Below are 15,337 nucleotides of genomic sequence, written 5' to 3' on the forward strand. Positions count from 1 at the left end.
CTTTGTGTCTGTTTTGATATGTATTAGAAAACAATTTTACTCACTTAACCAAAGTAAGTGGTACTAATTTAATGTAGATAGGATAGGTGTATGCACACTCAGAAAAGATTTAAATTTTGAGCTTAGAGTCTTTAGCTTCTCTTTTTTCCAGTGTTTGATGTAGAAGTGCTGATGATGTGCCAACTGCAAACCAGAAGTAAAAGGGAATTCCCTTTTGACAGTATTTTGATTTTATGTGTGTAGGTAAATTCGGGATACTCTTAGGCTTTAATGAAAGTAATCCTTGCAGTTATATAGATTTTGACAGGCATTGTACATTTACTAGTCTCTAAAGAGTCTTTACCTATTTTAATATGTATTTAAAAATTTAAATTTTGCATTGTCTGGGAGTTAAGTAGATTATGTGAATCAGTCTATTGATTTTTTTTTTGTTAACTTTACCATACTCCTTCATCTGTGAGATGAAACAGATCCAGATAACTATAATGATGTTACTTAAAATAAGTACAGCCCTTTAATTACACTTCTACACTTGATCTATCTGTTGTAATCTGTATCCTGTATTTATTAAATGAGTGAATCAAGCTTCTTTTTCTAGTAAATGCTCTAAAAAGTGTTCTTGTAGTGTTAAAAGTTTGACCTTTAATTGTAAGATAATTTTAACAGTTTAATTCAGGTGTAAGTCTCTGATACCGTAGATTTCCCACATCTTATCCACTCAAATCTTTTATGTAAATTAATCTTGATCATGTCTTTCATGTAAAAAGGCTTAAAATTCTTTTGAGGGGAGAGAGTTTTGCTTCCATTTAGGTACCTTAGAGTTTGATATTCCTTTAAAAAATACTAAGTACATTTTGAATAAAAAGCTTAAGAAATAATGAATACTAATAAAATTTACTGTTTTTTTTTTTTTGGCAGGAGAATAATGTTTAGCAGTTCACACAATTTTAAAAGTTTTTTGAGTTAAACTTTCATCAAGGGATGTGATTAAGTGCTACACTGTTAGAATTAGACTCTTAGTGTTTCAGATGACCTGAAAAGAAAATGCCATTTGACCTATCAGATTCAACATAATCGAATTTTAGGGAAACTTGTAGTTAAAGATATTTTAGATTTTGAGATAGTATAAATACAAAAATCAGGATTTGTTTGAAGGCTTGTATTAATTTTTATGTCATGAACCTGAGAATCCTAATTCCTTTGTTTTGGTACTCTAAAGTCTTAAGAGAATCTAAGGTAAAATGACTTTCACAAAAGTTCTTTCACAAAAATAATTTGTTAAAATACAGTTCATTGGAGGAAAATTGAATATAGATAAAAATTAGTATTACCTATGAAAAATAATGAATCCTAAAGAACTTTGTTAACAACCACTATATTCTTTTTTTTAAAACAAGTTATTTATTTAGTTAGTTTATTTATTTATTTACGGCGTTGGGTCTTCGTTGCTGCGTGCGGGGCTTTCTCTAGTTGCAGCGAGCGGGGCCTACTCTTCATTGCGGTGCACGGGCTTCTCATTGCGGTGGCTTCTCTTGTTGTGGAGCACAGGCTCTAGGCACATGGGCTTCACTAGTTGTGCCACACGGGCTAAGTAGTTGTGGCTTGCAGACTCTAGAGTGCAGGCTCAGTAGTTGTGGCGCACGGGCTTAGTTGCTCCGTGGCATGTGGGATCTTCCTGGACCTGGCCTCAAACCCGTGTCCCCTGCATTGGATTCTTAATCACTGCACCACCACGGGAGCCAAACAACCACTAAATTCTTTAAAGAAACTACTGTTGATTGGTGAAATAACTTATTTATTTATGTTTTTTTGAAAAAAATTATTTATTTTTGGCTGCGTTTGGTCTTCGTTGCTGAGTGTGGGCTTTGTCTAGTTGCGGCAACCGGGGGCTACTCTTCGTTGCAGTGTGTGGGCTTCTCATTGTGGTGGATTCTCTTGTTGTGGAGCATGGGCTCTAGGCGCGTGGGCTCAGTAGTTGTGGCATGCAAGCTCAGTAGTTGTGGCTTGTGGGCTCTGGAGTGCGGTCTCAGTAGTTGTGGTGCACGGGCTTAGTTGCTTCACGGCATGTGGGTTCTTCCTGGACCAGGGCTCGAACCCGTGTCCCTTGCTTCGGCAGGCGGATTCTTAACCACTGTGCTGCCAGGGAAGTCCCGAAAATTTTGTTTTGTGGTCAGATGATGAGGGAGTAGTGAGGTGAGGCAGAAATGTAATCACCACTGCTGAGGCTCATTAGAATGAAGGCTGGTAGTGGTTAAAGTCTTTTCAAATGATTGATTTTGCTGAATTGAGGTTTAAAATTCTCATAAATCATTGAATGCCTTGGGTTTATGTGGGAAAGGGAGAATAAGTGATGATCTTTGAGTCTGATATTGCATTTGCAGTGTGCTTCACATAATTAAAGGTGTAGAAACTTTTTTTTTTTTTGCGGTATGTGGGCCTTTTACTGTTGTGGCCTCTCCCGTTGCAGAGCACAGGCTCCGGACGTGCAGGCTTAGTGGCCATGGCTCACAGGCCTAGCTGCTCCGTGGCATGTGGGATCTTCCCGGACTGGGGCACGAACCCGTGTCCCCTGCATCGGCAGGCGGACTCTCAACCACTGCACCCCCAGGGAAGCCCTAGAAACTTTTAATGTAATAATTATCTAATGCAGAGTGATACTGTCTCCATTTAAAAAATTTAGGATACAGAGATATAGGGAAATATCCCGCACCCACACCCCCTCCCCCCCCTTGTTTTAACATCTTTATTGGAGTATAATTGCTTTACAGTGGTGTGTTACTTTCTGCTTTATAACAAAGTGAATCAGCTATACATATACATATATCCCCATGTCTCCTCCCTCTTGCATCTCCCTCCCTCCCACCCTCCCTATCCCACCCCTCTAGGTGGTCACAGAGCACCAAGCTGATCTGTCTGTGCGCTATGCGGCTGCTTCCCACTAGCTATCGATTTTACATTTGGTAGTGTATATATGTCCATGCCACTCTCTGTTTGTCCCAGCTTACCCTTCCCCTTCCCCCTGTCCTCAAGTCCATTCTCTTAGTAGGTCTGCGCTTTTATTTCCGTCCTGTCCCTAGGTTCTTCATGACCTTTTTTTTTTTAGATTCCATATATATGTATTAGCATATGGTATTTGTTTTTCTATTTCTGACTTAACTTCCCTCTGTATGACAGTCTCTAGGTCCATCCACCTCACTACAAATAACTCAGTTTCATTTCTTTTTATAGCTGAGTAATATTCCATTGTATGTATGTGCCACATCTTCTTTGTCCATTCATCTGTTGTTGGACACTTAGGTTGCTTCCATGTCCTGGCTACTGTAAATAGAGCTGCAATGAACATTGAGGTACATGGCTCTTTATGAATTATGGTTTTCTCAGGGTATGCCCAGTAGTGGGATTGCTGGGTCATATGGTAGTTCTATTTTTAGTTTTTTAAGGAACTTCCATACCGTTCTCCATAGTGGCTGTATCATTTACATGCAAGAGGATTCCCTTTTCTCCACACCCTCTCCAGCATTTATTGTTTGTAGATTTTTAGTTGATGGCCATTCTGACTGGTGTGAGGTGATCATTGTAGTTTTGATTTGCATTTCTCTAATGATTAATGATGTTGAGCATTCTTTCATGTGTTTGTTGGCAAACTGTATACCTTCTTTGGAGAAATGTCTGTTTAGGTCTTCTGCCCATTTTTGGATTGGGTTGTTTGTTTTTTTTGATATTGAGTTGCATAAGCTGCTTGTATATTTTGGAGATTAATCCTTTGTCTGTTGATTTGTTTACAAATATTTTCTCCCATTCTGAGGGTTGTCTTTTCATCTTGTTTATGGTTTCCTTTGCTGTGCAAAAGTTTTGAAGTTTCATTAGGTCTCATTTGTTTATTAATTTGTTTTTATTTCCATTTCTCTAGGAGGTGGGTCAAAAAGGATCTTGCTGTGATTTATGTCACAGAGTGTTCTGCCTGTATTTTCCTCTAAGAGTTTTATAGTGTCTGGCCTTACATTTAGGCCTTTAATCCATTTTGAGTTTATTTTTGTTGCAGCCTCTTTTAAAAATAAAAGAGACTTCATAATCATAAAGGATTTATTAGAGGATTAATTTAAGCAGTGAACCCACCTGGTTACATTTTAAGTGATTAATTTTTGGCAACCTTGATTTAAGAGACTTTTTAGGCACCTTTATTATTGTATAGGCAGACCAACCCTTAAAATCCCAATATTCTCTATTTTTATACCCAAGTATTTCATATTCTATCTCCTTTTTCTCCTTTTTATAAAGAGAAATGATAATTGTAAAATGATGACAATAAACTATAATTGGTAATTGGATTGATTGAAGAACAAGTTTTTTTCTCCCCCCACCTTAAAATAGATCTTTCATTAGCAATGAAATAAAAGCCAATTAAGCACTGTCTTCTTTTTTTTATTTTTTTTGCGGTACACGAGCCTCTCACTGTTGTGGCCTCTCCCGTTGCGGAGCACAGGCTCCGGACGCGCAGGCTCAGTGGCCATGGCTCTCGGGCCCGGCCGCTCTGCGGCATGTGGGATCTTCGCGGACCGGGGCACGAACTCTTTTGAATAATTTAAGTGTGTAAAATTCCAACCATTTAGTCTTACATACAGCTAAAATTCATATGGAGCCAAGACTTGTGAATTAAGTGATTAAACTGAGTTAATGTTATATTGGGTCCAAAGCCAAACTACATTTATTATTTTTCTATGTGGTTTTAAGTGGATTTTAAGAGTGATTCTAGGGAATTCCACATGTATAATCTTCTAAGGAATGACCTGTTAACACATCAATTCTATTACTTTAGAGTCAAACTCATATACCAGGAGGATTGCGTATTTGTATATAAAGGTGCTAAAAATGAAATACTTTCTAAGAGGTAGTATATTAGAACAAGATGGTTATGTTGTTTTTATGGGGAAAGGAGGGATGGAGTTTATTTATTTTTTGTGGTACATGGGCCTCTCACTGCTGTGGCCTCTCCCGTTGCGGAGCACAGGCTCCGGACGCGCAGGCTCAGCGGCCACGGCTCACGGGCCCAGCCGCTCCGTGGCATGTGGGATCTTCCCGGACTGGGGCATGAACCCGTATCCCCTGCATCGGCAGGCGGACTATCAACCATTGCGCCACCAGGGAAGCCCGAGGTGGAGTTTTTTATTTTGTGTTTTTGATAGTCTGAAGGCACAGAATAGTTTTTGTTCATACCTTTAGTCATCCTATCTGTGACCTTTATTAGACAGGGACATTTATAATTAATATTTATAACATTTATAATTTTACATGAAGAATGCTGGAATAACCAAAAATGTTAGAATATTTTAGTTAAAAAATGTTGTGCAAACCACATAGATAAGCAGATGACAGTCATATGTACTGTTTTTTGAATGTCCTCTCTCCCCCCTTTTTTACTCTTTGAAAATGATAATTGTTGGATATTTCAAAAAATACTCTAGTAAGTTTAAATTGATAGCTCTTTTACTATGTAACAATTTAGCTTTTGGTTTTGAATTTCTAATTATAGTAAGGCGTACTGTGACTTTTTTCATAAGTCTTCATGTTTTAATGACCCTTTAAGTATCTTTCTAGTGACTTAACATTTCTGTTCCTCCACCAAAAGGGAGAGTTGTGCAATAGATTTTGAGAAATTAGCTAAATTTTCATTTATTAGTTTAGAATGTGTAATATAATACTTTGAGGAAATTATTAAGTGGTGTTGGTGTGCAAATACATTTTTTGTCTTACAGTTTATCATTTGAATAACTTTGTCATTGTTTGAATTTTATGTTGTCAACAAAAACCAATAGTAAATGTCTGTGACCATTGTTACTTATGGCGTCAGCTGACTTTATGATACATATTAAGCTTAAGCCTTTTCATTGGATTTTAATTTATAGAGTTGAAGACAGTAAGTTCAGTTTGTAATCTGTTATTAAAACTTTTCTTGAAGTAATGAAACGACTCTTAGCTAGTATATTTTATTAATTGGTATATTATCAGTCTTAGGGTAAAAAAATGTCTTTACTCTTAAAAAAGTAATATTACATTACTGACATTTTAAAGATTAAAATGATTCCACCAGTATTTGCATTTCTTGCTTCTTTAAATGAATGTTGATGTGTTTGCGTATTAAATATAATTGTGTTCTAGGTTAACTTCTCAGCCTGGTGCTACATTACCAAACGGACATAGTAGCTTATGTGAGTATTCTGTTATGAAACTGGTTAGTATTGAAATTCTTATAATGTTGTTAAGAGTATTAAAGTGGGGTAAAATAGCGTAATTTACTAGTATGCTAAGTATACTGTTGGAAGTGACTGGATTTCAGTCATGGTAAATATGTAATTGTTAAACACTGAGAAATCAGTACAACTGAAATAATTTAAATTATTATAGCAGATTGTAAACAGTTATAGAAATTTTAGATTTTGGATATTAAAGCCATTTAAGAGGTTATATAAGCTTTTTATAGTCTTTTAAAAGTAATTTTTGATTTTTTTTCTTTCTTTTTATACTCTATACTTTGAAATGGCAATTTCTCTCTTCTTGTAGCCCTTCGAAGCCATCCCCTTCGAGGCGAAAAGAAGGGAGATGGGGACCTTTCTTGTATAAATGGTGACATGGAAGTCAGAAAAAGTTGTCGTTCCAGGAAAAACAGATTTGAAAGCGTGAACCAGAGTTTGTTATTTGATCAACTAGTAAATAGGTATGAATGCTTTTGCAGCCAGCAGTTTCATGTAACTGTTGATTTTTTTAAGCCAGTTATGTTTTAAAAAGTAACTTAAGCACTGACTTAGCAATCAATACAATTATTTAAAAACTTAATTTGAATTAACCATGGCTAGCAATGATTGTCAGTTTCTGGTTACTTTATTACATTTAATACAATTTATGTGATAGCTCATTTTTTCTCATACTTTTTAAAGCACTTGTGCATAGATAATATAAAAAGTAATTTTATTTTGACTTCACTACTATAGTCCTTTAATATTTGCTCATTTAACATTTGTGTTTTTGACAATTTTCAAGCAGCATTAAGTTTCATTATTGATATATAGTAGGCATAGTTTTACTTAGTCAAGATTCTGAATTGAAAGTCTTTTGAGACTGCACATGTTGGATGTAGCCTACCTGACTCTTCAGTGTCTACATGCAATGAAACTTTATTCTTCTCAGCTAATAAATCATCCTCCTTAATCACTGCAGTAGCCTGGAGAAGTGAGGTCAGTGTAATTGCTATTTGAAATGAGAAGAAATTATATTCTATTCTATAGTGGTAGTGTCAGAATTAGTTATTATTTGTTAAGTACTTAGATCAGTATCTGGGCTATGTGTGTGTTTAAAACATAAAATGTGCCAATGTTACCATATATTTTGTGGATGTCAGTGTCCTCTAATTTCTAAAAGTATCTATTCAGTTAACCTTATATTAGCTTTAAACTTTTTACAAATCCTTTTTTCTATACAATTTTTAACACCAATTTTTAATAAATGTGCCAATGTTACCATATATTTTGTGGATGTCAATGTCCTCTAATTTCTAAAAGTATCTATTCAGTTAACCTTGTATTAGCTTTAAACTTTTTACAAATCCTTTTTTCTATACAATTTTTAACACCATCTTCAAGTAAAAAGATTTGAATTTTTTTTTTTTTCAGTGCCTTAGGTCTGGTAGTCAGTTATTTGTAGTAGCATTATGAATTTAAATATTTGGAGACTTACAAACAAAGGTCTTATATTTGTAAGTTATATTAAGGTAGAAGATGTTCTGATTCCATCTTTTTTTTTTTTTGGCTGTGCTGCATGGCTTATGGGATCTTAGTTCCCCATCCAGGGATTGAACCTGGGCCCCAGCAGTGAAAGTGCTGAGTCATACCCACTGGACCACCAGAGAGAGAATTCCCTGTTTCCATCTGTTTTGGGGGCATTATCTTCTGGTGGATGCCAGTTCAGAAACAGATATTAATTGGGATGTTAGGTACAGTTACATATCAGGATTTAATTATGCGTTGACGAAGAGCTCTTTTACATGTATGACACAGTGTTTGATTCCATGGTTGTCTAAACCCTAGTTTTATTATATAATTGTAGTACTGCTGAAGCTGTACTACAGGAAATGGACAATATAAACATTAGAAGGAATCGTCGATCAGGAGAAGTAGAACGGCTTCGAATGTGGACAGATACAGAATTTGTGAGTATATTAACTTTAACAACCTTTGCACGTATTTTTTATTTGGACTGAGGAATTGAGAGAGAGAGAGAGCAGCATTTGGATTTTCTTGAATTAACAGAATTGTTCCTTCTTTGTTTCCAGTTTAATCTGGGATTTTATTCTTTTCTTTCTTCTTTTATCCTTACCCCCCTTGCCACAACCTTCCCCAAAAGACCCTCTACACTTCTGCAGAGGGTCATCTTAAAGTCCACCTCTGATTCTGTCACTTTTCTCATCGGAACCTTTAACGGTCTTTTTTCTTTTTTTTCGGCACTGTGCGGCACGTGGGATCTTAGTTCCCCACCAGGGATTGAACCCGTGCCCTCTGCATTGGGAGGGCAGAGTCCTAACCACTGGACCAACAAGGAAGTCCCTTTAATGGTTTTATAATGTGTACTGAATTAATTAAAATCACCTTGACCTTCATAATCTGGTTTCAACTTTATCTTCTCACATACCATTGCCCAAATATAAATGAATCATTCTTATTCTCCTATCTTTTATTCCTGTTAATACTTCTGGTTAAGGCCTGATGCAGTTCTACCTTTGTTTCAAGGCTCTTTTCAGATGCTTCCTCCCCTCCTCCCCCAAACACGGCCGGCAGGGGCAGATTAATCTTTTTGAATTCTAGACTCTTCTGTACCTTTTGCTTGTGGGATCTCAGTTCCCTGACCAGGGATTGAACCCTGGGCACAGCAGTGAAAGCCCAGAATCCTAACCACTAGGCCACCAGGGAACGCCCATGTACCTTTCTTTATGGCATTAAACTTGTTCTAGTTTATTTTATTTTATTATTACTTTTTATAAAATTTATTTATTTATTTATTTTCAGCTGCGTTGAGTCTTTGTTGTGGCGCGCAGGCTTCTCATTGTGGTGGCTTCTCTTGTTGTGGAGCATGGGCTCTAGGCACGTGGGCTCAGCAGTCGTGGCTCGTGGGGTCTAGAGCTCAGGCTCAATAGTTGTGGTGCACAGGCTTGGCTGCTCTGTGGCACGTGGGATCTTCCTGGACCAGGGCTCGAACCCGTGTCTCCTGCATTGGCAGGCGGATTCTTAACCGCTGTGCCACCAGGGAAGCCCTCTACTTTCTTTTATAGTTACCTGTGACTTGACTTGTTTTATCCTACTAGGCTGTAATTTGCTTAAGGGAGAAAGTATGTCCATGGCATTGTAGTTTTTACATTTTCAAATATTTTATAAGTTTTATTTGTTTTTCCTCTTGTTTCTTACATGTATTGAATTCAGTAAGGTCCATTTTCATGAATCTTTGCCTTGCAAATAGGTCCTCAGTAAATTTTATTGAAGGGGCATGTCCCATTGGGTTAATGATATTTATAGCTGGGAATAAAATTCATGTTAATATTTGACAGATTTCTCTCTTTAAAAGGAAAACATGGATATGTATTCAAGAGTGAAAAGGCGAAGAAAGTCACTGAGAAGAAATAGTTATGGGATACAAAATCATCATGAAGTCTCTACTGAGGGTGAAGAAGAAGGTTTGTGAAAGCACCTTATGAAATAAGTACTATAAAGTTCAGGTGGGAGCGAAGAAAATATGTACAAGTAATGTATGTGTAATATTGCTGGATGGGTGATTTTTGGCTTTAGAGGTCTATGTTACATAATTTGGAATAATTTTTATTCCATTGGCATTTCTGAGTATTCATTTTCTTCATTTGGAAAAATGCCTTTGCTGTACACTATGCATTGTTATGTAATATATCTTATTAGTAGCTATTGGTAGTCCTTAAGTGACCTAATCTGGTGTAGCATTTGCCACGGGCTGATTTGCGTGTTAGGTGAGGCCTCTTTTGTATTTAGGTACGTTCTAACTGAAAGTCTCTGTCCATAGCCACCTTCTATCCATAGCCTCTAAATCTCGGATTATTTGGGTCTCAAATTTAGTTATGGACAGAGGAGTAGTAAATGGTACAGTAAAGAGAGACAGCCAGAACTAGTGGAGGGAGTTGTCCTGCTCTTTTCTGAGGCCTGTCTGGGTTTTGAATTGATGAATCCTGACTGGAGTTGTCAGGCTGAAGCTGGGAACAGATGAAAGCACGTTTGCCCCAAGGATTATAAATTGATGACCAGTGCATCCATAGGATTTAATTCTGTAGGTGTTAACCTTCTTTATTAAAATGGATTTTCAGAAGATTTGGTGTACTGTAAATGCAAGGTAGTTGTATCTCACCAGGGAACCTTATTAGTTCTACTATTTGTGTAGCTTAGATGGAGAAGAATGGGTTTATTTCTCAAATTCTGTAATTAATATATTATTAGCAAGTTTTGAAGAGGTGATATTTCTCATGAAGGTATTTTATTGAGCAGATATTATTGTTGTTACAGCTAGAACCTCTATATTGCTTCCTTTGGAGAAAATCAGTATAGGTGAGACAGATTTATAATGTGATTTTTGCCTTATCTTTAACTGAACATCTTTGTAAATTTCCCAGAGTAGATTTGCCATGTATAGAATTTCTTCCCATAATAAATAATGCAAGGTTTTTTTTCAAAAAGTAATTTTTTTGAAGGTTTAAGGAAACTTATTTGGGTGCAAGTGATTTATAGTGTTATTTAGTTAAGTAATACTGTATTTACTGATTTTCTCTATAACTTAATAATAAACATTTAGGGGCTTCCCTGGTGGCGCAGTGGTTGGGAATCCGCCTGCCAATGCAGGGGACACAGGTTTGAGCCCTGGCCCGGGAGGATCCCACATGCCGTGGAGCAACTAAGCCTGTGCGCCACAACTACTGAGGCCCGCGCGCCTGGAGCCCATGCTCCAGAGTAGCCCCTGCTCACTGCAACTAGAGAAAGCCCGCGTGCAGCAACGAAGACCCAACGCAGCCCAAATTAAATTAATTAATTAATTAAAAAAAATGACAGATGTAAAAGAAAATGCCTTTCTTAAAAATATTAGTTCTCTGCTAAATATATCAATATGATCATATTTGAGCTCCTGATTTACCTATGACCTTTCAGTCTTTTTTATTACCTTTTTGGTCATACAAAGCAATAATAGAATGACTCAAAACTTTATTACAGCACACTTCATTCAATGCCCAGTTAACCACTGAATAAGGTCAATATTCACATACTACTTGATAGTTCAAAAAAATGCTCACAAGATAATTACTTATCTTACAGCAAGAGCAATTTTTGTTGGCAGTATAATGATTTGTTAGGCCTGTTGACAACAGGTAAACACAGATTAGTCATTTTGGTAGAAAAATTCAGGCAGGGATTGAGAGAGAGCATAAAGTAGATTTCTGGGGTATTGGTAATAGTTTATGCCTTGACATGAGTGATCACTTTATGATAATTCACCTAGCTATACGTTTAAAAAATAAATTACGGGACTTCCCTGGTGGTGCAGTGGTTAAGAATCCACCAGCCAGGGCAGGGACGCAGGTTAGATCTCTGGTCTGGGAAGATCCCACATGCTGTGGAGTAACTGAGCCCGTGCGCCACAGCTACTGAGCCTGCGCTCTAGCGCCCTCAAGCCACAACTACTGAAGCCAGCATGCCTAGAGCCCGTGTTCCACAACAGGAGAAGCCACCACAATGAGAAGCCTGTGCACCACAACAAAGAGTAGCCCCTGCTCACCACAACTAGAGAAAGCCCGCACGCAGCAATGAAGACCCAACGCAGCCAAAACTAAATTTTAAAATAAATAAATAAAAAGTAAATTATAATGTACATAAATTCTAAAAGTTTATTTTTAAAATGTGGTTTGGGGGACTTCCCTGGCAGTCTAGTGGTTAAGACTCTGTGCTTCCAATGCAGGGGGCATGGGTTCAATCCCTGGTGGGGGAACTAAGATTCCACATGCTGCCCGGCGTGGCCCAAAAATATAAATTAAAAAAAAAGAAAAAAAGCAGTTTGGCTATAGCTATAATGTGACATCTATTTATAGTTTAAAATAGAAGTCTGGTGAAACTTTATAAGCTTATGGTCCTCAAATGCAATGTACTTTATGATTAACTTTTTAACCACAGGAATTGTCACTATAACACAGTCATATTAAGACATTGAAAAAAATGTTAAAACTGTCAGCCATGCTCAGTGAAATAAGAAACTAAAAATGCAAAGGACTTTACAATTTACTCATGACATCTGAAAGCTTACTCTAAGTTTTTTAAAATGTTTATTATTATTATTTTGGCTGCATTGGGTCTTCGTTGCTGCACGCAGGCCCCCTCTAGCTGTGGTGAGCTGGGGCCACTCTTAGTTGTGGTGCATAGGCCCCTCATTGAGGTGGCTTCTCTTAATTGTGGAGCATGGGCTCTGGGCTCTAGGCGTGCGGGCTTCAGTAGTTGTGGTGCGAGGGCTCAGTAGTTGTGGCTCGCAGGCTCTAGAGTACAGGCTCGGTAGTTGTGGCACAGGGGCTTAGTTGCCCTGCGACATGCGGGATCTCTTCCTGGACCAGGGATTGAACCCGTGTCCCCTCCATTGGCAGGTGGATTCTTAATCACTGTGCCACCAGGGAAGTCCCCATCAGGGTTCATTTTTTTTTTTTTAGGGTTCATTTTTAATTGTATTGATTTATGCTGTATCATACAATGTTGACATTTTTAAAGCTAACTTGTGCAGAAAGAATAAAATAAAAATATAAATATTCAGTTCTAGAGTGGACCAATCCTTGTGGATTAAAACAGTATTTTATTTTGTGTGTATGTGTGTGTGAAACTAGAATCTCAAGAGGAAGATGGAGATATTGAGGTTGAAGAGGCAGAAGGAGAAGAAAACGATAGGCCATATAATTTGAGACAAAGAAAAACAGTGGATCGATACCAAGCACCTCCAATAGGTAAGAGACTCTAAGTAACTTCTTTCCTTTTTGTAGTAGAGTAGCTTATTCTACTCCACCCCTTAAAAAAATCAGTGTTGCTGAATTTAAAAGAATGAAATCTCTTATAGCAGTTCTTTAGGGCAAGTTTCTCTGTGTTCCAAGTGGTTAAGTATTGATAATTCAGCTACAGTCAGAAGAGGGCAACTTGGCCAGTAACCTATATTTGTGTTTTGTTTTTGGTTTTTTTTTTTGAGAAGGAAAAAGTTTATCTTTTTTTTTTTTGCGGTACGTGGGCCTCTCACTGTCGCGGCCTCTCCCGTTGCGGAGCACAGGCTCCGGACGCACAGGCTCAGTGGCCATGGGTCACGGGCCCAGCCGCTCCGTGGCATGTGGGATCTTCCCGGACCGGGGCATGAACCTGTGTCCCCTGCATCGGCAGGCGGACTCTCAACCACTGTGCCACCAGGGAAGCCCATATCTTAATGCTTTTAAATCTAATGACAGGTAATCAGTTCCACAGGTACTGTTTTATTGACTTTCTTCCCAGCTGTTGGGAAATTCCATCACTATTGATTTCCTCCAATTCTTAAAAAATTGAAATAAAATTCACATATCATGAAATTTACCATTTTTTGCTGGGTTTTGCTGATTTTTAATCTGTACAGTTTATTGCTTTTTAGTATTCACAAGGGTGTGCAGTCATCACCACTATCTAATTCCAGGACATTTTATTACTTCTACACTTCCATCCCCACAGCCCTTAGCAATCACTAATGTATTGATACTTTCTGTCTCGATAGATTTGCCTATATGTGACCTTTTGTGTCTAGCTTCTTTCACTTAGCATAATGTTTTCAAGGAAGAACCTGGATCATTTTATTCAAACTCTTAACGCTCTGAAGCAGTGATTGATTCTCTGGAATTATTAGAGTTACCTCACAAGAAGCTTGCCCAAGTATGTAGACATTTCTCTACTCCAGTTAAGAGTCACTGTCAAAGATAGCCCTGTTAATAATGGGGGAGGTATGTTGGGACAGAAAAAAGATTGTGAGCCATTTTTCTAGTTTTTTTTAGAGCGTTATTAAAGAGGTATAATTTATATGTAGTTCACTGCCATTGCATATATAATATTTCATGTGTACAATTTGGCAAGTTTGAACTATCTGAGGGATATACCTATGAAACTGTCACCGCACTCAAGGTAACGAACTTGTTCATCAACTCCCCCAAATTTCGTTCTGCCTGTTTATAATCTACTCCTAACTTTCTTTTGCCTCCCCACTCCTAACCCTCAGGCAGTGACAGATCTCATCTGCTTTCTGTCACCATAGATTAGTTTACATTTTCTTTAATTTTATATACAGTATATACTCTTTTTTTGGTCTGATTTCTTTCACTCAATATAATAATTGTAAGACTCATCCATGTTGTCGACTTTAACAGTAGTGTTTTTCTTTTTATTGCTGAGTAGCATTCCATTGTATGGATATATCACAATTTGTTTATCCATTCATTTGTTGATGGACATTTGGATTGTTGACGTTTCTGGTGTCTGGCTATTATAAATAAAGTTGTTATGAACATATGTTTGCAAGTCTTTGGACATATATTTTCATTTTTCTTATAAACACCTAGGAGTGGAATGGCTGCGTTTTATGATTATGTGTATGTTTAAGTTTCTAAGAAATTACCAAACTCTTCCAAGGTGATTATACTGCTTACATTCTCACTAAGAGTGTATGAGAGTTTCAGTTGCTCCATATTCTTGCCAACATTTGGTGTGGTTATTTTTCCAAGTTAATTTTAATACATATTTATTATAGTTTTAATTTACATTTCCCTAATTACTAATGATGTTGAGCATATTTTTATGTGCTGATTTGCCAACATTATCTCTGGTGAAGTATTCAAATCTCTTGCCCATGTTTTCAATTAAGCTGTTTGTTTTTTTATTATTGAAGTTTTGAGAGTTCCTTATGTACTTCAGGTATCAGTCCTTGTGATTTGTAAATAGTTTCTCAGTCTGTAGCTTTAAAAAAAAATTCTCTTAATAGTGTCTTTCAAAGAGAAGAATTTGTAATTTTGATGAATTTCAGTTTATGAAAAAATTTATTATTTTTTTTGCGGTATGTGGGCCTCTCACTGCTGTGGCCTCTCCTGTTGCGGAGCACAGGCTCCAGACGCGCAGGTTCAACGGCCATGGCTCATGGGCTCAGCCGCTCCGTGGCATGTGGGATTCTCCCAGACCGGGGCACGAACCCGCGTCCCCTGTATCGGCAGGCGGACTCTCAACCACTGCGCCACCAGGGAAGCCCGAAAAAATTT

The 15,337-nt window shown here is 37.5% G+C and overlaps 1 protein-coding gene across 1 annotated transcript in view; it reads left to right on the top strand.

Annotated features, from left to right (window-relative positions):
* Positions 1-15,337, top strand: part of ATAD2B (ATPase family AAA domain containing 2B) — a 151,000-nt gene that overhangs the window by 21,894 nt on the left and 113,769 nt on the right. The window contains exons 3-7 of the mRNA XM_060169207.1: positions 6,157-6,206; positions 6,559-6,712; positions 8,098-8,200; positions 9,607-9,715; positions 12,914-13,030. Of these exons, the coding sequence (XP_060025190.1) occupies positions 6,157-6,206; positions 6,559-6,712; positions 8,098-8,200; positions 9,607-9,715; positions 12,914-13,030 (533 nt within the window). The remainder of the gene's footprint in view (positions 1-6,156; positions 6,207-6,558; positions 6,713-8,097; positions 8,201-9,606; positions 9,716-12,913; positions 13,031-15,337) is intronic.

Source organism: Lagenorhynchus albirostris, chromosome 13, assembly GCF_949774975.1.
Source record: "Lagenorhynchus albirostris chromosome 13, mLagAlb1.1, whole genome shotgun sequence".
Classification (NCBI taxonomy): domain Eukaryota; kingdom Metazoa; phylum Chordata; class Mammalia; order Artiodactyla; family Delphinidae; genus Lagenorhynchus; species Lagenorhynchus albirostris.